Source organism: Guillardia theta (genome assembly GCF_000315625.1).
Source record: "Guillardia theta CCMP2712 unplaced genomic scaffold GUITHscaffold_16, whole genome shotgun sequence".
In the NCBI taxonomy this organism is placed as follows: Eukaryota; class Cryptophyceae; order Pyrenomonadales; family Geminigeraceae; genus Guillardia; species Guillardia theta.
The window spans coordinates 116,150-137,193 of NW_005434658.1; the positions used below are offsets into that span (position 1 = coordinate 116,150).

The 21,044-nt window shown below is 53.6% G+C and overlaps 6 protein-coding genes across 6 annotated transcripts; 4 read left to right on the top strand and 2 right to left on the bottom strand.

The window, feature by feature from the left end:
• Nucleotides 1–899: 899 nt before the first annotated feature.
• On the bottom strand, nucleotides 900–2,421 carry GUITHDRAFT_104217 (hypothetical protein; the record flags this gene model as incomplete). Its single annotated transcript, XM_005836746.1, has 12 exons — nucleotides 900–1,001; nucleotides 1,052–1,101; nucleotides 1,146–1,200; nucleotides 1,248–1,334; nucleotides 1,393–1,454; nucleotides 1,498–1,540; nucleotides 1,604–1,649; nucleotides 1,849–1,895; nucleotides 1,939–1,989; nucleotides 2,037–2,106; nucleotides 2,156–2,197; nucleotides 2,252–2,421. 12 exons carry the CDS (start codon nucleotides 2,419–2,421, stop codon nucleotides 900–902), a joined length of 825 nt encoding a protein of 274 aa, XP_005836803.1.
• Nucleotides 2,422–3,340: 919 nt separating this feature from the next.
• GUITHDRAFT_104218 (hypothetical protein) lies at nucleotides 3,341–3,865 on the top strand (the record flags this gene model as incomplete). The annotated part of the gene is made up of 1 exon (XM_005836747.1): nucleotides 3,341–3,865. One exon carries the CDS (start codon nucleotides 3,341–3,343, stop codon nucleotides 3,863–3,865), a length of 525 nt encoding a protein of 174 aa, XP_005836804.1.
• Nucleotides 3,866–5,041: 1,176 nt separating this feature from the next.
• GUITHDRAFT_104219 (hypothetical protein) lies at nucleotides 5,042–5,566 on the top strand (the record flags this gene model as incomplete). Its single annotated transcript, XM_005836748.1, has 1 exon — nucleotides 5,042–5,566. One exon carries the CDS (start codon nucleotides 5,042–5,044, stop codon nucleotides 5,564–5,566), a length of 525 nt encoding a protein of 174 aa, XP_005836805.1.
• Nucleotides 5,567–9,027: 3,461 nt separating this feature from the next.
• On the top strand, nucleotides 9,028–10,463 carry GUITHDRAFT_104220 (hypothetical protein; the record flags this gene model as incomplete). Its single annotated transcript, XM_005836749.1, has 10 exons — nucleotides 9,028–9,053; nucleotides 9,107–9,230; nucleotides 9,278–9,319; nucleotides 9,372–9,485; nucleotides 9,536–9,604; nucleotides 9,660–9,775; nucleotides 9,824–9,947; nucleotides 10,000–10,209; nucleotides 10,257–10,339; nucleotides 10,391–10,463. 10 exons carry the CDS (start codon nucleotides 9,028–9,030, stop codon nucleotides 10,461–10,463), a joined length of 981 nt encoding a protein of 326 aa, XP_005836806.1.
• A 1,314-nt stretch (nucleotides 10,464–11,777) lies between these two features.
• Nucleotides 11,778–15,557, bottom strand: GUITHDRAFT_135537 (hypothetical protein; the record flags this gene model as incomplete). The annotated part of the gene is made up of 10 exons (XM_005836750.1): nucleotides 11,778–11,834; nucleotides 11,883–11,963; nucleotides 12,087–12,178; nucleotides 12,263–12,351; nucleotides 12,516–12,667; nucleotides 12,896–13,072; nucleotides 13,422–13,502; nucleotides 13,569–14,189; nucleotides 14,562–14,772; nucleotides 14,983–15,557. The coding sequence occupies 10 exons, from the start codon at nucleotides 15,555–15,557 to the stop codon at nucleotides 11,778–11,780; spliced, it is 2,136 nt and encodes a 711-aa protein (XP_005836807.1).
• A 1,696-nt stretch (nucleotides 15,558–17,253) lies between these two features.
• GUITHDRAFT_104223 (hypothetical protein) lies at nucleotides 17,254–21,035 on the top strand (the record flags this gene model as incomplete). Its single annotated transcript, XM_005836751.1, has 16 exons — nucleotides 17,254–17,403; nucleotides 17,456–17,524; nucleotides 17,573–17,635; nucleotides 17,982–18,112; nucleotides 18,322–18,369; nucleotides 18,420–18,474; nucleotides 18,817–18,883; nucleotides 18,935–18,987; nucleotides 19,072–19,158; nucleotides 19,205–19,278; nucleotides 19,522–19,570; nucleotides 19,624–19,710; nucleotides 19,760–19,844; nucleotides 20,061–20,146; nucleotides 20,276–20,371; nucleotides 20,904–21,035. 16 exons carry the CDS (start codon nucleotides 17,254–17,256, stop codon nucleotides 21,033–21,035), a joined length of 1,332 nt encoding a protein of 443 aa, XP_005836808.1.
• Between the last annotated feature and the right edge of the window lie 9 nt (nucleotides 21,036–21,044).

Here is a 21,044-nt window from a genome sequence, read left to right on the forward strand (position 1 = left end):
CATGACTGATGGAAACACTGAAAAAACTGCCCGGCCCGATCGAATCCTAAGGTGACCCCCAGACGACCCGGCGTCAGGCTCCGGCGCCGGAGCCCAGGCGCTGCAGGCTTTGCCCACAGTCCCACGCCTTGAGGCAGTGATCCGGCGGACGCTGTCACGAGACGGTCGAAGTTGCACTGCACGTTCGCAACTTGACAGACCGAGTTACTCAAACTGAACTTGGAAACTGAAACTTTCACTGGCGAAATGGCGCCAGTCGAGAGATCGTCGTGTTAAGGTCCCAAAGTCCAGCCTGATCGCATGAGGAAGCCCAACGGCTCCTGAACTGTGACTATACTCGGAGACTGAGTAGCTCGCAGCCGTCACAGAGATCCGAAAGCAGAGGAGGAGCCTGATGGCAGGTCAGCCCGGCTCCGACGACTGTTGATGGATGACGAGGTTTCAAGGACTTGCCGTACCTGGCTGAAAGATTCTTGACTTAGCCTTGGGTTTGGCTGCCGCTGTACTCTCACTGGTTGTGCTCTGGGAAGGAGAATCAACCAGTGAGATGGAGGAGGAGGAGAAGGAGAGGAGGGGCAGGAGGAGGAGGCGCAGGAGGGGCAAGAGGGGCAGGAGGAGGAGGAGGTCGAAGAGGAGGACGAAGAGCAGGAGCAGGGGGAGGACGAGGAGGAGGAGGAGGAGGAGGAGGACGAAGTGGTGGAGGAGGGAGGGGGAGGAGGGGGAGGAGGAGGAGCCCCGTGCCTGTCTCTCTTCCTTGGCCAACTCGATGCTTGTCTTGCAGCGGATACCCGCCAAGGAAGAACTACACGAGCGCAAGTCAACATTGCACCTGAGAAGCCTGCACGATCAAACCTGAAGCGAGATTTTGTTCGTGTACTGGCGCTCTCTGCAGTCGTCGGTCAGAGCCGGTGAATCGCATGTAAGACGGACTCACTTGGCACGTTGGAGTCTTCCGCCACAGCAGACATCATCTGCTCTTGGTCAAGGATCTCGTTCATGAGCTGAAAGAAAGTCACCACTCCCCTCACAGGCTTGTCCCGACTTCCACGACCTGGGCACGAGCCTTGATGTCTAAATTCGTCTTGTCCAGAAGTTGTAGCCCTGAAACGTGTCAGCCTTCACCGCATAACCTCCACTCTCTTCACCAGCCATCGCTTTCTTCAGGATCGTGCAGATCGCTGGGTCGGTGTTCTGCGGAGCCTACAGGTGTATGTCAAACTTGTGGTTGAAAACGAGCAAAACACAACATCGCTTAACGGTGTCCGGCCATCAACATTCTTGTGGAAAGGATCAGCTCCATTGCGGAGGAGCAGCTCGACCATGTTGACTTGTTTCTGCCAGTGGAAACAAAAACTCAGAAATCGCTGTAAAGAAAGGATACAATCCCATTACCGACGAGATGATTGCATAGTGCAAGGCCGAGTCAGAGCTTGTGTTTTGCAAGGCAACGGATTCTGAGCCCAGCTCAGAACGAGCACCAGAGGGTATGAACTTCACCTGGATTCTTCTTGAGTAGCAGCTCTGCAACTCTAATGTGGTTCTGCATGTGCATTAGTGTCGTCTACCCTGAAGTCCCTCCGGTGTTGCCTCTTGTACAGCGCACATCAATGGCGTCAATCCGTCGAAATTTCGACAGATCGTCGATGCTCCTGAATGGTTAAAGATCTTTCATCACATAAACGACCACAACTTTGCTTTCTCGAGATCTCTCACCGCAATCTTCAATCAGAAATTTGGTGATTTCCACATGCCCTTCACCACAGGCATAGTGCAGCGGATAATATCTTTCATTTCGCCCACAATCAGCAGACTGCAGGCGAACACTTGAAGAAACAATTTGAAGAGTACCCTTGAGCATCGCGGACTTCTATGTCGCTCTTGGACGCAACGAGCAACTGCCAATCGTAAACCTCTACTCTTACTACACCTACAGTCTACCTTCAGGACTTCCATCTTGTTTGCAAGAGAGGCAAGATGGATGGGGAGGTCCTATCAAGCAGCGTGAGTCGCTCAGTCTCTCGATCACAACCTAGGACCTTGTTCTCATTGCCCATGGCGATGTCCGCCTTATGCTCCAGCAGCAACTTGGCCACTTCTGTCCGCCCCCTGCGAGAGCATGTATCCCAGCGAAAGCAACAGCAAACGGATCGAAGACCTGTAAGCTGCTAGATGCAATGCTGTATTGCAACCATCGTCCCTGCGAAGAACAACTCAACCCTCATCAACTCCCTTGTTATCATCCCTCTGAAACCATGCATCCCACTTCCATCCCACCGGTATCACCACAGCATTCATCCAGCCCTCGCTTGCGCTCTCTCCTATGACATACTTGAAGTTCACGGAGCAGGAAGCTTCGAGGGCTCTCCTGGCTGCCTCCACGTTCCCGGCCTCGGCAGCCTGCAGCAGCGCTTTCCCCGACATGACTGGCGCCGCAATGGAGGGATCCGCGGAAGTTGGTAGAACCGATATGGCCGTTATGACCGTTTCATCGAAACCGTCACCCGGTGGCCTGACACAGTGACTCGGACCGTGCCGCCGCCGCCATGCCGGGCCACGGATCATGATCGGCGCCGCGCCGGATAACAGTGATTGAACGGCAGCGGCGTCACAACTGTCAGGAGGCTCGGCGCTCACCGTACGGTACGCGCCCGCCGGGCGGCCCGGGCCGGGCCGCCGGGCCCGGGGCGCCGCGGCCGCGGAGGCCGGCCCGCCACTGGGCCCACCGTGGCTGGAAGGCCCGGGCCCCGGCCGGGTGACTCACTGCGGCGACTCGGAAGGACCTGACTGTCAGTCGGAGGCTCGGATCATCGCCGCGGTCACCGGGTGGCCCGGGGGCGGTCAGCGGGCCGTCGGAGTACGGTACCAGTACCCGGTACTCCGCCGGCGCGCCGTCGGGTCGCACCGAGTCTCAGACGGTACGGTACGGTAAAGCGGCGAGGGGGCCGGCGCGCCTGGCGGCGGGCCGCGGACCGTCACTAAAAACTTTGGCTTCCCCTACTCTCCGAGTGATTGTCCTCGCCGGTACCGTCACTGATTTTCAACTTAACGGACTCCGGGAAGTTTGAGTAACTTTCAAAGAAGTAGTAAGGCGTCAGTTGCCATGTTAAGCCCAGCCTCTCCCTTCAAGTCCGGGCCGCTGGTAAGTTGAAGGCTGCATGACAGCGGATAAGTTGCGCGAGGAATCAACTTGAAAAAAGAAAATCTTAATCGTCAGGTTTCTGCAGAGCACTGTACCTATTTTACTACATCGGACATGTATTTTTTTTGAAGATAACCGACGAGACCGCCTTATAAGTCAGTGCGCAACAGAAGTTTCTCTCACCATCACAACGAACGCAGCATGCTCGCAAGCTACGATCTCTGCTCCTGCGATGACGACTGTCTGGTGTGCTCCATGACCCGGACTTTCTCGCCTCCCGTCCCTCCCCCTCCTACCCAGCGCCCAAAGAAGTCCGACAAGTGGACCCAAGACAGGAAGCAGCGCCACAAGCTCTCCTGCAGGAACAAGAGCAGGCTCAGCCTCCAGGACAAGATGGACATCGTGTCGCTCTTCTACAGCACGATGCCGTCGTCGTCGACGCAGGTGGTCACGCAGAGCTCCATCGCCAAGATGTACGGGAAGAGCCGCTCCGCCATCTGCAAGGTCCTCAAGTCGAAGCAGGTTGAGGCCTTGCTCCGCAAGGTGGTCATGGCCGGGCAGGGGCTGCCTGCTGGGGTCATGGGGAGAGAGCGATGGTCAGAGGCTGAGGCCTTGCGGGAGGCGGAGATGCCAAGGGTGAAGAAGGAGGAGGGGGCGGAGGAGTCTACTACACGGGCTTACACGGAGGCGTATGAGCTTTGCGACAGCGGGAGGAGCGATTTGTAGGGCTACATGGGGGAATGTAGATGAGAGTGAGGGGCTGTAGGGCGAGTAGGGAGGAGGAGGAAGCGAAGAGGATGAGCGAGTAGAGGGAAGGAGAGCGTGTACATGTATACGCGTGTTTGTAATTAAAAGCATGTTGTCTGTGAAGGTTGAGAAACAATATGACGAGCCGGGGAGAGATACCATGCTGAATGCATAGGGTTGGATGGTTTGGATACGAGGCTTGTGAGTTAAATGAGCTTTAGTCGTGGTCTAGGTGGGATGGGACTTGCCTGCTTGGATCAGATGGCATGAAGGAATTGAGTGAAACTTGGAATTGTGGAGCACAGAGGACATTAAAGGAAGGTCATGCAGAAATGATATAAGTCGCATGTAAATGATAATGATGAGGGGGCATGTCAATTGAATGTCAAGGGCTCGGCATCGTAAGGACTGGGGATGAGTCAAGTTTTTGCGTCTTCCTTTCCTCGTGAAAAATTCAGGTGAAGAACAGGAGGAAACGAAATATCCATTCATCGATGGTAATGGACAACTCATTGATAAATGAGATGAGGGTCACCAAGTTGTAATGTGAACATCGTATCTCCAAGACACGAAACAGGAATTTGCCAACTAGACACTCGTTCACTTGTCTTCTGTATTCAGATACAGCTTATCGCTTACAAGTCAAAACAAATAAATTTATCGGGGATGCTAATAAGGCTTGATACCAGGCACGCCGGGTGGTCTGGTCGACTCAGATGGTGGGCAGAAGAGGAGAACGAGGAAGAGAGCCTGCGAGGATGAGCGAGTAGGAGGAGGGGGGCGGGAGGGGGGCAAGGAAGGTACGGCTGCTGGGGAAGGAATGCGAATTTTGGACTTTTTTACCACCAAGAGTTATCAACTTTACTACCTAACTTTGACCATTTCTTTTTTTGTTGACCAAGGGCAAGTCAAATCTCAGGTTGCTCTTTCAAAATCTCAAATATCCCGAGCAAACTTCAAATTACCTTGGCTCAGGTTCGAGGAACGGTTTGGGCCTCAAGTTTCTTTTTTGAAGTTGACGGGCAAGCATTTTAAGTGTTTCCTTTTAAAGTTTTATTTTGATCCTGAGATACCACTTATCGATACTGTACCTCTTGCCCCCCCCTTTATATCAGTGCACGATGGAATTCTCGTACCATCACAACCGCGATCAACATGAGCACATGCGCCAACTGTGGCTCCTGCGATGACGACTGTCTGGTGTGCTCCATGGCCCGGACTTTCTCGCCTCCCGTCCCTCCCCCTCCTACCCAGCGCCCAAAGAAGTCCGACAAGTGGACCCAAGACAGGAAGCAGCGCCACAAGCTCTCCTGCAGGAACAAGAGCAGGCTCAGCCTCCAGGACAAGATGGACATCGTGTCGCTCTTCTACAGCACGATGCCGTCGTCGTCGACGCAGGTGGTCACGCAGAGCTCCATCGCCAAGATGTACGGGAAGAGCCGCTCCGCCATCTGCAAGGTCCTCAAGTCGAAGCAGGTTGAGGCCTTGCTCCGCAAGGTGGTCATGGCCGGGCAGGGGCTGCCTGCTGGGGTCATGGGGAGAGAGCGATGGTCGGAGGCTGAGGCCTTGCGGGAGGCGGAGATGCCAAGGGTGAAGAAGGAGGAGGGGGCGGAGGAGTCTACTACACGGGCTTACACGGAGGCGTATGAGCTTTGCGACAGCGGGAGGAGCGATTTGTAGGGCTACATGGGGGAATGTAGATGAGAGTGAGGGGCTGTAGGGCGAGTAGGGAGGAGGAGGAAGCGAAGAGGATGAGCGAGTAGAGGGAAGGAGAGCGTGTACATGTATACGCGTGTTTGTAATACAAGTAGTGAGGAGTGAGAAACTAAGTGATTCAGTAAATTGCTCGTGTTTGTTGATTTTATAAAATGCTGGTATAGAATGGGTGAGACTAGAGGTGAATCAAGATGTTCACGCAATTCTACTTGTGCCAAGCATCTCACGACACAAAAAAAGTTTCAGCAGTCATCAGCCGTCTCTAGCTTTGTTTGACAATGAATTTGCTTCATCGCATCTATACAGCTTGTGTGTGGCCGAGCTGTAAGTCCAAGGAAATCAGAGATAAAGGAAATCAAGGAAATCATTATGCGACATAATTTATCTATCAACATTCATGATTTGCTCAACTTCGCCGAGCATACAATACAATGATTGAAGATTTTGCCTCATCACCAGCTTTCTACCTGCTTCGAACTTGCATCTTGGCGATGGAGCTCTTTGTTTGATGATCCCTTTTTCAGCATTTCATCAATCTCTGTGTCGTTGAGGTAGAGGCCGTTGTAGTTGCCGTGCTCCCACGCATTATATCAGTATCAGGCAACATACACTATATTATGTCAAGTAATGTTAAAAGATCATGTGTTTTGTGCTAAAGCGGATACGACGGCATCGAAGAGCGACACGATGTCCATCTTGTCCTGGAGGCTGAGCCTGCTCTTGTTCCTGCAGGAGAGCTTGTGGCGCACCTTCCTGTATTCCTTTATTGACTGAAAAAGATTAAAGGCACTGTCTTGGGTGACCGATCCCCAACTTCCGCTGACGCGGCTTCGGAGGGATCCGGCGGGTCACACTACTTCGGCCTCTTATGGGACCCCTGGTAAAGTTTCGGCCTCCTATGCGGGCCCGTAAACTTCAGTGAAACTCAGTTTACAGGAAGGGAATGGTAACTTAGTAAAGCACTTTTAGACTGAGAGAGAGTCACGCCCGGGTCAGTCGGAGGGTAATAAAAGCCGGACTGAGTAAATTGATAGTCGGTGCCTAATAAAAGCCGGACTGAGTAAATTGATAGTCGGTGCCAGTCAATTTAGGCTCAGTCCGGCTTTTATTACCCTCCGACTGACCCGGGCGTGACTCGAGAGTCTCTCAGTAAATTGACGCGACGACTGGCAGTGAGTAACCGAAGTTACTAAAACTAACTTGATGTGCCGTCACGTCGTCGGACCGGACGGTCCGGCGAGTCCGCGGCGAGCCCGGCGACGGTCACTGACGCGGCCCGACTCGGCGACGCCCGGCCGGGCCAGGGCGAGCGGCAGCGGCCCGGGGCCGGGCCTCGGGGCCGCTGGCACGGTCCGATCCGAGCCGCCGCGGCACTGAGTACGGTCCGAGTAGTGTAGTACGGCGGGTCACTGCAGTGCGGTCAGACTCTCAGGCTCCCGGCGACTGAGCAGCGCGGCCTGGCAGACTGAGAGTGACCGTCACGGGGCCGATCCGACCGATGGTCGGATCGGACGGTTCACCGAGCCTGACTCTCCGAGTGAGCCGCCCTGATTCCGTACCGGGTGACGGACGGACCGTCGGACCGTCCCGGGTACTGCGCGGCCGCCGCGATGATCATCGGATTCTGATTCTGGGGCGGCGTACCGTTCCGTACGGTAATGGTTGGCCGCCGCCGTGCGGCGGCCCGGGCAGCAGTGCCAGTCGGACTGACCGACCGTACGGTACCCGGTTGTACCCGCCGGCCGCCGGGCTGGCCCTCATCGGACCGGGGTGAGTCTCAGTGCCGCCAAGGGCCTTCAACCGGGTCCCCCGACAGTCGCCGACCAGTGACTAATTCAATCCGATCAGTGACTCGGCGCCGACTCCCGTGACTCTCAGCAGTCGTCGGAGGTCCGAGCCTGGGCCGACTCAGAGTCCCAGTTGTGATCGGATCGGACAGTCGGACGGCACCGTGCCGCCCGGGCCGCCGGGCCCAGCCAAACTGTGGCTGGCTTGAAACTTCAAGTTGGCAGTCCGACTGCCCTGAAGTTCATACGGCCGGCCCGGTTCGGGCGGCGGCATCATCGCCGGGCCGCCGCGGCCGCCCGGATATTTAGCCGCATCAATGATGAACTTCGGAAAGTTCTGGCACCCGGTGACCGGTCCGGGCCCGGGCCGACGGTCACTGGGCGGGAACTTCCGAGTTCGGAACTAAGTTCCGGGGACCGTGCCCGCCTCAACGGGCGCGACCGTGCAGTACGAGGCGCCGCGGCCGCCGGGCCGCCGGGCCCGGCCCGAGGCCCGGCCGGGCGGCACTGAGCGGAGCGGCGGGGCGGGGCCGCACCGGCTTCTCGGAACTCCCGGAAGTTCCGAAGTTCCGAAGTCCCCGGGCACTGGCGGCAACTACTACCGACTAATCGGCCGTTGATCCCGGTTAATAACGCAAGTTTCCAACTGCCGTGTCCACCCCCACCCCTGCTAGGCAAGTTGGGTGTTCGGGCCTACCCCCACCCCATGATAGTGTCCGATCTTCATGCGGATATCGGACCCCCAGGCTGGTAACAGGCTACCCCCCGGGTACACCACTCCGGCCTTGGGTCCCTCAGGCCTGAACTGACCTTGGCAACTGACCCCCAGGGTCTGCCCCATAAGCAGCGAAATGGACCCGGTCGTTGCGGGATGAGATGCATTCGATCTTGGCTTGGCCTGGACAAACCAATGGCGTGAGTATACCCCCTACGATTTCTCGATTACCCTTCTAATTGAAATCTGCCTACATCTGTACCCCAGTCACGGTGCGAAGGGCTACAAACATATAGGCAAGTTTGCTACCCCACCCACTGATTTGGCTCACAACCCCCACCCTTTGACCTCTCTTTAGCCACTTCCGGGAGGTAGGTCCTCCAGGCACTACCCTCTAACAACCTCATTCAACCACCCTACCCCCTCCCTTCTTCGTTCACCCGCTGAGCCATGCAGGAACCCCCGCCCCTCCACCCTGCCGAGAAGTTCATCAGAAGTAGATGATATGCTGTCTGTTCTCTCCCTTCCCCGCTTACTTGACATGCTTTCTCATTCATTGAGATCCTTGATAGATGTTCCTTGGCTCCCTGCCTCCACTTGGCTCAGGGACCGACTGAACGCTTCATTGATGGAGTGTGGTTTACCTGGAACAGTGCAGCTGTGTCGGAATACATCTGTTTTTAAGTGATTCTATTCCAGAGTTACCATGATGTTGGTATCAAGAGGTCACAGATGTGTTAAACAGTAGGTAGGCGTGCGAGGTGGAACACTTCCGTTAGTACCTGAGTCTCCGTGCAAGTGGATGAGGGTGGTGATTTAGTGCAAGCCAAGTCATCTCCTTGTATCAGACCCTCTCTGAGATGGTTTCCTTCAGATTCTGAAGGCTGTTTGTAAGACCGTCCTGGACCATTGAGCGCTAGAGGATGTCTTTCCCGACTTTCAACAACGGGTCAGCATGACCGTGGGATGCGATGCGAGTCAACTGAGCCTGGGGGATGGCAGGAACATTGCGAATGAGACCATGGTCGAAGACTATGTTCAGTCTCATCTTGCAGGGAATTATGTTTTCAAGCGTGGGAAGAATGGTCACAGGGAAACGTTGAGCTGCTTTGATAAAACCAAGCCGGTTTGCCCCGCCGTTGAGATGAGCATGCAGTCATCTTTCAATCGCAGATCAATCCGACAAAGCGAGCAGGAGGGCATGGCCCAGCACGGGTGGGAAAATGCCTTCTCCCATCCTCCAACCTTGATCCTTGCGCTTGCGCAGGTCCCAGACCCGTCGGTCGATCCTCACTACAACAACGCCACTGCCAAGTTCTCCTTCACCACCAAAGTGAACGGACCAGACAGCTACCAGAAGGCGCGGAGTCCCGTCCATGAGGTGCTGATCTCTCGAGCTGGTGACGCTCTCCGTTGACCTTCTGCTCCCAGGACTCACCGGGGGGAGCCTGCACTAGCCTGGCCATCGGCAAGAAAGAGCTGAAGCCTATCACCCCTCCAGTAGGCCTCCAGCAGGATTTTGTCTCTGTTTCTAGTCTCACGCTCTTCCTCGCAGATCTCGGGCGCTTTCAAAGTGAGAGATAATCCTCCAAACTCAGAGTTCCGACGATTCTACGAGAGAGGAGACCTGCCCATCGCTATAGAACACCGGGGGGTTGGAAATCGAATCCAGTAAGATTGCACTGACCTTGATGCAAGCGTTGAAGTAGTGTTGTTCAGGTGGAAGATCGACATAGAAAAGCTTGATTATCATCACTACCTCCCGATCTTCTTTGATGGCCTTCGAGAAAAAGAAGAGCCTTATCGTTTCTTGGCCGTGCAGGGCACGTTTGACATGCTTGAGGTAAGTTTGAATGCTCCATGTTCCTCAGAGGCTGATGTCGTTGGCAACCAAGCACGGAGGCACAAAGATCTTACCTGTCATCCCTCAACTCATCATCCCCATCAAGACCGCCTTGAACACGCGGGAGCCAGGAGTAATTGTCATCGTGTTGAAGGTTTTACAGCAGCTCGTGGTGTCGGGAGAGATGATAGGAGAGGCGCTGGTGCCATACTATCGTCAGATCCTCCCCGTTCTTAACATCTTCAAGAACAGAAATGTGAATGTGAGTGCTATGTAGCACCCGACGGCACCTGATCGAGAGCTGTGCAGGTTGGTGACTGTATAGTATACAACCAGCGGAAAAGGATGATCCTCGGAGATCTCATACAAGAGACGCTGGAACTGCTTGAGACGTGATAGTGTCCTTCTCATCTCGAACTTAGCTCAACTGACATGCACGCCAGGCATGGAGGCGAAGATGCTTTCATCAACATCAAGTACATGATTCCTACATATGAGAGCTGCGTTCTCAACTAGTCCTCATCATAGCGTTTTCATTGTTCTTCTTGTTTTTGAAACAAAACACTTCATCTTTATTCATCCAACGTGTTCTTCCACATTCATGCCATCGTCGTTCGTCATTCGCGGATTCCTTTCATCTGTCAGGCCTCTTGCGTTGCTGGCATGGTTGCGCTATTCGCGAATCGATTGACCTGGATCGTTTACCTGACATTTCTCATGGCAGCACATGAAGAGAAGAACAATGAAGGCGACGATGTACAGCAGCAAAGCATCCATGCCGCAATTCTCTTGCGCTGTTGTGCAACTTGCCACCATGTTGCGCTCAAAGTGAAGTGACGGTTGCTCCAGGAAGGACTGACTTGCAAGAATGAGCCCTGAGCTCTTGTAACACGATTTGATGCACTTGTCTCCTGCCGTCTCCTCTTCCTCCTTCTTTTCTGCTTTTCTATCTCTCCCTCCTTCCCTCCTTCCTTGCTCCACTCTCAGCTTGCTCCTTGTAGCTCCTTCGACGAGCCCTCAGACGTTTACCTCTCCTCCGACGCTCCCCCTCTTCCTCCTCCTCCTCGGGTCTCCCATGCGCCTCCATCGCCTGTCATACCCTTTGCCGCTCCCTTCATCCCTGCCATGGCGGCCCTATCGCACAACCGCCGGGCTGATAGGGGATGAGGGCGGGTGGGCTCCGAAGTACTTGAAGTTTTACTCACCGTCGGTCATGATGGCCGGGCGCCCGGGAATGAAGTGACTAGCTACTACTTGTAGCTAGTAGTGGTAGATGATGAGATGATGGAGATGTTGAGATGATTGAGATGATGAGATGATGGAGATGATGAGATGATGGAGATGATGAGATGATGGAGATGTTGAGATGATGGAGATGTTGAGATGATGGAGATGTTGAGATGATGGAGATGATGAGATGATGGAGATGATGAGATGATAGAGATGATGAGATGATGGAGATGTTGAGATGATGGAGATGTCGCAGTGGCAGGATGTTGAGGTTCTACTGGCAACTCAGGAGAACATCGGGGTTTGACGTGTACATTAAAAACAAATAAATGGTTGACAGACATGGTGGCCGGGCAACAAAGTTCCTCTAAGTGAGCACTGGCATGTGATGAACGGTTTTAGCTTTTGACCGCTATTCTGCTCTGCTCTGCTCTGCTCTGCTTTCCCAACTCCTCTCCTCTCCTCCCCTCCCCTCCCCTCCCCTCTTCTCTCCTCTTTTTTCTCCTCTCCTCTCCTCTTTTCTCTCCTCTCCTCTCCTCATCTCTTCTCTCACACTTTCTCCTCTGCTCGTCTCCTCTCGTCATGAGCTCTGCTGTGATGTCACAAGATCTTGATGTTGTCTTGGAGCACTCCGAGGAGGAGCAGCCGATCTTTGACCTTAACAACTGATCAGCAATAGCCGGGAGGGAGCACGAGCGAGAGAACCGTAAGACACATCTCTGTGTTCCCACAGAGGACCGCTACTGTGCGCGCGGGTTCTGCGAGCTCCTCTGGGACACAGAAGTCCTGACAATTCAAAGGATATGAGCAGCAGGAGCAGGAGCAGCATCGTCAAAGGAGGTCAGGAGGAGGAGGAGCAACTTAAAGATGTATGGGGAGGAGCAAGAGAAGGGATGTCAGCAACTTTACCTCCAGTCTTGTCCCTCTGTCCTTAGAGGGAAGTCGGATGACGACGCCGCTCTCTTCCCACCTCCTCATCCATCCCTGCAACGTCTCGCTTGCTGTGGGAGGGTATGTCAGAGTATGATGTCAGATCTCAGAGTATGATATCACGTTTGACATTTGCAAGGTCTGCTACTTCTCACCTTGTCCTGTTACGCTGAAGAAAATTTTGGGGCTACAAGAGGTCCAGGAGCAACTTTCTATACAGGATTTGATAGGAGCGATGCCTGCCCTGAAGGTGTAGCAAGGTGAGAGAAGAACAAGAGTAGTGAGAGGAGGAGAAAAACAAGAGTAGTAAGCGGAGAAGAACAAGAGCAGTGAGAGGAAAAAGATACCACGAATGAGAGGAGGAGAGAAATGACGAGAAGGGAAGTATCACGGATATCCTAGACTCACCCGGAGGCAAAGAAACAAAGTGTCGAAGACTTGTCAAGCATTTCCTCCACCTGACAATGGTTTACTGCCATCGCTTCTTCTCCATGCCCTGTCACATTGAACCCTTCTCCCAGTGGCGACGAGATCCAGCAATTGGTACCCTGCGTGGGACGCTGAGCATAACCGAGGAGAGAGGGGAGGAGAAAAGTGAGAGGAAGAGGAAGAGGAAGAGGAGGAAGAGAAAAGGAAGAGGAAGAAGAGGAAGAAGAGGCAGGTTGATGACGGCATCAGGACGTAAAGGAGAAGGCAGGTGCTTAGGATGGAAGGAGAAGGGGGAGGGAGGGAGGGAGGAGGAGGAGGAGGAGGAAGATGAGGATGAGGAGGGCGAGGTAGGGCGTTACCTGCTGTGCCTTTGACAGCAGCGCGGAGGTTGACATCTCGTGCTTGTTGGCAGTCGAGACGAGGAACTCAAAGGAGTCAGCAGAGGCTGCAGGGGAGCTGGCAATGGCGAGAAAGATTGTTTCCCGGTCCTCCTCTACCTCCCTCCTCATCTGAAGCTTCACATGCTGGCCCGGGGCCTGAGACTCCTTTCAAACAAGGAGGTGGAGGAAGAGGAAGAAACAGAGACGAGAGGAGGGGCTGACAGCAAGAGGAAGCAGGCAGAGCGTACTGGTGAGTGCGACAGGGCTGAAACGAGGTGGAGGGGAAGTGAAGAAAGGAGCAGGCGGAAATGGAAGAGAAGGAGAGGCAAGCAGAGCGTAAGAGAGGAGGGGATCAAGGAAAATTTGTAGAGGATGGTAGGGTATAAGAGCGTAGGAGAAGGTAAGAGAGTGGCGGGGGAGGGCCGAGAAAGGGGGAGGAGAGGGGGAGGGAGGGGAGGAGAGAAGGACCAGATACCTTGTGCTGTTGTGCGAGGCTGGGGGGTACCTTGAGGATGACCCGGTGGAGGGACTGGTTCACTTGCTCCACCAGTACGGCTGTCGCCTCCTGCATGTCGCCCGACTTGGCCTGCAGGTGAGTGAGCTGAAGATCTTACCCGAGTTGAGGAGCTACGAGAGGAAACGTCTCGATGACCTGTTGCACAGGCAGCAGCTTCTGTGACCTCTGAGCACCGGGAGGAGACGCGTGCTCCTGCTCCGAGCTGCCTCGCTCCATCGTCGTCGTGTGTTTCGCATCCTCGTCCGAGGAGGTCGGGCTCGCGCTCCTCCTCTTTTTCTTCTCCTTCCTCACGTTCCTCTGGATGGACTCCACAAGCCGGATCATGTGCTTGTGCTGCCTTGCGTGGTCCTTGGTGTAGATGTCGAAGTAGTGGACGTCAGGCCGCGTCCTCTGAGCTGCCAGGAGGGTGTCAGGGGTCGAGGACCTCGTTATCCTCTTCTTCTCCTTGAGCCGCAGCTTCTCCCCCCGCCCGTCAGTCATCCAGGGCATCTCCTGGATGGAGGAGACGAACTGTCTGCTGTCAATCGTCCTGGACGAGCCCCGGGACCAGGAGGAGTCCAGCAGAGATCGGACCCCGTGATCAGCATCGATCCTCAGGCCTGCCAGCTGCTCCCCGTCTCGCCTCTCCTCCCCGTTCTCTTCCCGCGGCGAAGCGACGAGCGAGGTTCTCCCCGTCCTTGCCAGCTGATCCTCGATCGACTTCTTAGACGCGCTTACCCGGCATCGAGGTGGGAGAGGACGGGGAAACAAGGGATCCTGCAGCAAGTTTCAGCTCTGAGGGACCTCATGTAGGGAGTGAGGGGCAAGTTCAGAGTTTGAGGAGCGGTACGATGTCGCAAAGAATAAGTCACAGCAGAACGAGAGGAGAGGAGGAGGGAGAAGAGAACGAGAAAGTTGCAGTGGGAATAAACGACAAGGAGAGTAAAAGGGTTGAGAAGGAGTGAGGGAGGGCGAAAGGGGGCGGGGGGCGGGGGGCGTTCGGAAGGAAATGGGGAATGGAAGGAGGGAGAGGGACAGAGAGTCGAGTCTTAGGGGATGAGAATGACGGAGGATGAAAACGATCATCAGCAACCATAGACAACATGTGCCAATAAACAAGATGGAGGAAGGCATGGCGGGTGGGGTTACCTTTCTAGGAAGTGAAACATCGTCAGCAGATCGGACCATCGTCCTCGACAAATTCTCCATCTGCTTCAAGTACACTTCTTCCGCCTCTGAGCTATCCTTCGTTGCAGGATGCTCGTCTCTGATAATCGTCCTCCTCCCTTCTCTCTTGGGGTACGTCTGAGAATGAGGGTGGAAATATCGCGCAGGAGATGCATTGGCAGAGTTCAACCCCCTACAAAGATCGAGTTCTCAGTACCTCCCTCCCTTCGCCCCCCCTTTCCTTCTCTATTCCTTCCCCCCTCCACCTCCCTACCTCTGTTCTCTCTTCCTCTCTCCCTCACTCTGTCCCTTCCCCCTCCTCTCTCCTCGCTCCCCCCTTCCCTCCCCGCTTCCCCTGCTGCTCTTTTTCCTTCCATATCCTCTTACCCCTGCTCTTCCCTACCTTGACATGTTTTCACTCATCGGCGACAACCCTCTGCTTTGACTCTCGGCAGGGCTCTCGAAGCTGACAGAAAGGAAGCTCGAGCCCAGCCTCTGATCCGCCGACCCCTGGGCGATCGAGAAGGAGTCTGCCTTGATGTCTGGAAATACCTCAACTCTGTTCCTGCTGTCTTCCAGGTGCTGCTGCCTGTTGTCGAACAACTTTTGCATCAGCAGTGTGTTGCTTTTCCTCACGTCCCTGTACTCGAACAGGCTTGACTTCCAGTACGGAGCCTCGTCTCTCTCCTCCTCTTCTTTTCTCCTCCTCGTCGACCTCCTCACCGTTTGTCCTGGACTGTGTTGAGGAGAGGCCAGAGGTGGGGATCGGTCCTGCGCAGCTGCTGCTCCACGACTCCAGGAGACCCTCAAGATATTCGGAGTTAGCGTCCTCACCTTCACATCCTCTTCTCCTCCTCTCTGCTCCGCACGAAGTGCTCTCTTCGTGCTGACAGTGGATGCCTTGGAAGTGTCCAGCTGCTGCCTTGCAGCTGAGCCCAGCTCCCTCATCTCGATGTGCACCAGGTGGACCCCCTCCATCGTCGGAGCGAGGAGAAGAGCTGAGAAAATGAACTTATCAGATATCGCCTGTAGACTACCCGCACTGGGCTGGAAAGGGACGAAAATTCTACAGGGAGGGGAGGAAGTTTAGGTCAGGGCAGATGGGCGGGGAATGTGTGAATGGCAGAGACTGGGCGTGAGGGGAGTAAAAGTGGGGGAAGGGAATGAAAGGAAGATGTGGAATTGAGAACAACAGTCAAAGAAGTGGAGTGAAAGGTTGAGAATGTGTGAAGATACGCCTGCTCTGTGAGTGATCGACAAAGGAAGTTGTTGAGCAAATCAAAACAGAGAAGTCAACAAATCGTCAAGATTCATTCGCAGAAAGCACAAGAATGGTGTGCTCGAGAATGAAAGGGATTGAAGCAAGAATGGCAGACACGTATCGGAAGGCGGAGTACAGGCAGGAAGTACAAAGAGAAAACGAAGGGGAAATAGCAATAATGATGGTGCAGGGAGTAGAAGGATCGAAAGCAGATGTGGGAAGCGTCGTAGCGGAAGCAAATTCGCAAGAGTAGGAAGAGGAGCAGAAGGAGGAGAAGGAGTGGGGGAGGAGGAGTGGAAGGAGTGGAAGGAGTGGAAGAAAGGGAGGGAGTGGCAAAAGGCGGAGAAGGAGGAGGATGTGAAATTGAAGAAGAGGAGTGGGAGTAGGAAGAGGAGGAGGAGGAGAAGCAGTAGGAGGAAGAGGAGAAGCAGCAGTAGTAGTAGTAAGTGGAGAAGCAGTAGGAGGAGCAGAAGGAGGAGGAGCAGGAGGAGCAGGAGCAGGAGCAGGAGCAGGAGCAGTAGTAGTAGGAGTAGGAGGAGAATATGGATCTTGTTGTATCAGGTTCATCATTTTCTCTCTCTCTGGCCTTTTTTTTCCTGCCGCTCTTGTCAATATTTTTTTTCCCATCGTCAACTTTTTCAAAATATTTTAGATCTCATTTAAAATCTAAAAGAAGAGAGGAAAAATATTTTAAACCGAGACATCTCGCCAACTTTACATTTGTTCCGCTACCAGGCAATCGATTACTACCAAGTTTACATCACCAAAATGTTGAAAATATTTTGAACAGTAATAAAGAAAGTTAAAATTAGTGAACAAAAATCTGGCTGGACACGCTCGAAACAAACCTTGGTACAAATATAGATATATTTAAATTGATTTCTTTTTTATTCCGGCATGGATGCTGCTTTCGTACGCGGCATCCACAGAGGAGCATGACGGAGGGGGAGGGAGGGAGGGAGGGAGAGAGGGAGAGAGGGAGAGGGAAGGAGGGGGAGAGAGAGGGGAGGGAAGGAGGAAGGGATGGAGGGGCAAAGAGAGGGAGGGGGGAGGTGAGCGAGTTGAGTATTTGAGGGAGGGAGGGAGGGGAGGGGAGGGGAGGGGAGGGAGGGGCAGAACGTTTGCTGTGGTTGGAGCAGGCACGTGATCAAAGGGATGAGATTGCAGATCAAGAAGCATAGATGATAATTTTCAACGCGATCATTAACGCGCATACGTAGGTGGACAGCAACCCAAGAATGGCGAACTGTTTCTTTGAAGACTTACTGATGGTCTGGGAAGCAAAGCTGCATATCTCAATCTAGACAGGATTTGTATCATTTTTTTCAGAAGCCCGTGATCCTTGTTCCTCGCATTGGACAAGTTGAGGAAGTTGAGGGGGAAGGACAATCAGCATAGGAAAGACGAGCAACCATGGCGTTTGTCATGAGGAGAATGCATGTGAAGCAAGCAAAGGCAGGGGCACAAGAATCTTTAGAAGCGCTCGAGGCGACAGCAACGCAGAAGATGCTGTTAGAAACGAACTTTCGCATCGCAGATATCGAAGGCATCCTTTACGACGAGGTGACAGGTGGTGTCTTCTCTGGGGGATTTTGACCGGCGCATGCACGCGCAGGTTCTGGAGAAGATGAGCGCAGAGAGGAGGTTTCAGAAGCGACGAGTGATATTGACCAGAGACAAGATGGTACAGCATGACGAGGAGAGGAGGGAAAAGACTCTGATGCTGCGCCAGATGTTCTGCCGTGAGAACGACGCCCACGTGAAAGAGTTCATCCCTCTTGCTGAGATTGCCCTGGTGAGTGGAGACCGTTTCTTGACTCAAGACATGTCTCTTATCATCATCACTGCCCTCCTGCTCCTGCTCCTCCTCCTGCTCCTCCTGCTCCTCCTGCTCCTGCTCTCCGCTATCTCCACCCCCCCCCCCTTCCTCCCCAAGTGATCCTCCATCTGCTCCTCTTCCTCTTCATTCTTCCTCATTATTTGCACAATCAGTCTCTCTTTCTCTTACAATCACAGCCATCATAATACTCCTTCAGTCTTGTGATTTGGCACCAGAGCTGTCCCTGTCCCTGTCCCTTTCTGTCTCCCTCTCTTCATTCGGCTTGGTTTTTCCCTCCTCGTGCTCACATGCGTTCATTCAGAATGGCGAGCGCAGCTCTACCTCTGCTCAGGACTCTCGCATGGACCTGCTCAACGAAGATTCTCCCGGAGCCATATATGATATCAACACCGAGAAGGATGGGTTCAACTCCGGGAGGACCTTCACGTTCCGGTGAAGTATGGGAGGGAGGGAGGGAGGGAGGGAGGGAGGAAGGAAGGGAGGAGAGAGGGAGAGGATGGAGAGGATTGAGAGGACGAAAGAACTAAAGTTGTCGTGATCAGCTTTATAAACGAGGGGGAGAGGGCGATATTCACGCAGCTTCTTATCAAGTAATCCTTGTCCTGATGTGAGGTATGGGGTTGACTTAGATTCGCCTCCAGGCTCTGTAAGGAGCAAAAGAGAGAGCGGGCACGCGCAGGGAGCACAGCGTGAGAGTCCTACGATTTGACTTGAATGCGGCAGTTGAGACTTGGTGTAGATTCCAAAGGTTTCAAGCGAAAGTCGCAGCGTTTTACTCGTCAAATGCAGTTCAGGTGAGAATATCGTGTTGTAAACGTGCTGCTACGAACGAAATGAGATAGAGATGGAGACGGAGACGATACAAGTGAGGTCGGAATTATGTTGATCATTGAGAATTGAGAACAACGCTCCTTGGTACTGATGCTGATGATGAATACAAATCTTGAATGGTATGCTGGTAGATGAGCAGGGTGAGGAACATACACGCGATGATGTTATTCTAGAAGCAAAATATGCTTGACTGATGGTGCGATCGAAATGATCTGTAGGCGAGATGAAAGAGTTACACACTTGTGTCGATATCTCAGAGCCTGAAAGAATGCTCACTTCAACATGTTTGTAAACGTTTCTCGCAGGGGTTTGTTGCAGTCTTGATCTTTGCAAACTTTATCGCCAATGCAATCGAGTCAGAGATCAAACCAGGTTAATTCACCTGCTGTGATGAGTATTAAACGACATGATCTCGTTTCAAAGCGGAAGGAACTCAGGTCGCCAAGAATTTCTCGACGCTCGATCTCATCTTCACGGTTTGTGTCAAATCCTCACTACACTCTCATCTTTGCTTGCTCAACCTTTCCCCTGACTTGTTCTGCTCATTCTTGTTTGAACAGATCTTGTTCACGATCGAGCTGTGCCTTAACCTGCTCGCTTCTTGGTTCTGGCCCTTTGTTCAAGACGGCTGGAGCATGTTTGACCTGGTACTTGTCGATCGTTCTCGCTCCTGGTCTCATTTCAGTATGACAGGTTGTCGTCACCGTTTCACTCTTGGCCCTCGTGCTCAGCGAGCTACCGGGAGTGAATGTTTTACGATTGATGAGGTGAGTGACTTACTATACAACCACCGCCAACACAAGCCACTCTCCGTTCTCCTCCTCCTCCCGCTCCTCCCGCTCCTCCTCCTCCCGCTCCTCCTCCTCCCGCTCCTCCTCTTCCTCATCGTTGTTTTCCTTCTCTTATCCCCTCCGTGCCTCATCTTCCTTTGACTACACGTTCTCCTTTTTCATCGTCATCCAACAATCCCCTCCAACACCACATAATCCTCATCTCAAGTTTATCTCCAGGGCTTTCCGAGTGATGCGCCTCTTCGGAAGACTAGCTTCTCTTCGCCTCGTGAGCCCACCAGGAAGCGAGTTGCCTGTACTGACGTCTCGATGTGATTTCAGATCATTAACTCCCTGTGCTCCTCCATCGTCCCTGTTCTCAACGCGTTCCTGATCATGTTGTTGATAACTTCCATCTATGCGATCTTGGTGTGCGCCAGGTGTTGTCATGGCATGTTCCAGGTGATCCATATGACAGGCCGTTAATTTCTTCGGGAGTACAAGTCCAGAATACTTTGGGACTTTCACTGCGGCGCTGCTGACAATGTTCCAAGTCTGTACTGGTGAGCGATGGGGAGGAGGGAAGAGGACAGGAGGAGTTAGGAGAGGAGGAGAGGATAGGACAGGATGAGAGGGGAGAAGGGAAAAGAAGGGAAAGGAATTAAGAGAAGGAGGTGAAGCGAGGGAGAGAGGAGGAGGAGAGGGTGGGGCAAGTGACTTGATGGCAGGGGACAGTTGGGCGTCTTCGATCGCCCGGCCGTTGATCTTTGACCCTCTAGTCGATCCTGCGCAGGCCAAGATGAAAGGCATGCCTGCAGTCTTCTTCGTCTCTTTCATTGTCATCGTCGGCTGGACGCTCTTGCAGGTGCGGGGGTTCCATCCAAGTTTGACATCTTTTTCCCTGTTGTTTTGAGCCCCTTCGCCTTGTCAAACTTCAAATTTGACACGGGGGTGTCATCCGCCCTGGTTGACGACTCGTGGTTCATTTTCTCAGGTGGTCGTGGCTGTCCTGCTGGACAACTTCACCGCCGCTGCCGACCGAGAGAAAGAAAGAATCATGCAAATCAAGGCTGAGAAGAACAACCAGAAGGTCTCCTGCTCCTGCTCCTGCTCCTGCTCCTGCTCCTGCTCCTGCTCCTGCTCCTGCTCCTGCTCCTGCTCCTGCTCCTGCTCCTGCTCCTGCTCCTGCCCTTCCTACCCCTCCTCCTCCTCCTCTCAGCCTCGTTGCAGGTGTCGCACGTCTTGGACCCTCTGCTCTCGTCGTTCATCCACTTCGAGACTTCAAGAGATCTCTCAGATCGCATCGTCTCTCTCTTTCAAGTAGGATGCCTTCCTCCCTCCCTCCTCCTCCTGATTTGGGGGTGATGATGATGGTGATGGTGGTGATGGTGGTGATGGTGGTGATGGTGGTGATGGTGGTGATGGTGATGGTGGTGCTGCTAACAAGGCACAATCGCTGTCTTCTCTTCCTTTACCTCTATCCTCTTTTGCTTCCCTTCTCTGCCTCCTTCCATCTGATTGCTCTTTCTCCTTCACCATCTTCCGACGCATCCTCCTCGTTTTCATCCCCTCGCTCATTCCTCGTCGTCTCTTCCTCAACTTCAGTTGCTAAGCTTCTCCAGGCTCTCGACATCGACGACTCCAACACTGTCAATTTCTCTAAGCTCCGCGAAGGCCTACGAAAGTTCAAGGTAGAGCTGGAGGAGGATGGAGGAGGATGGATGGAGGAGGAGGAGGAGGACCGAGAAATATGATGGGCGACA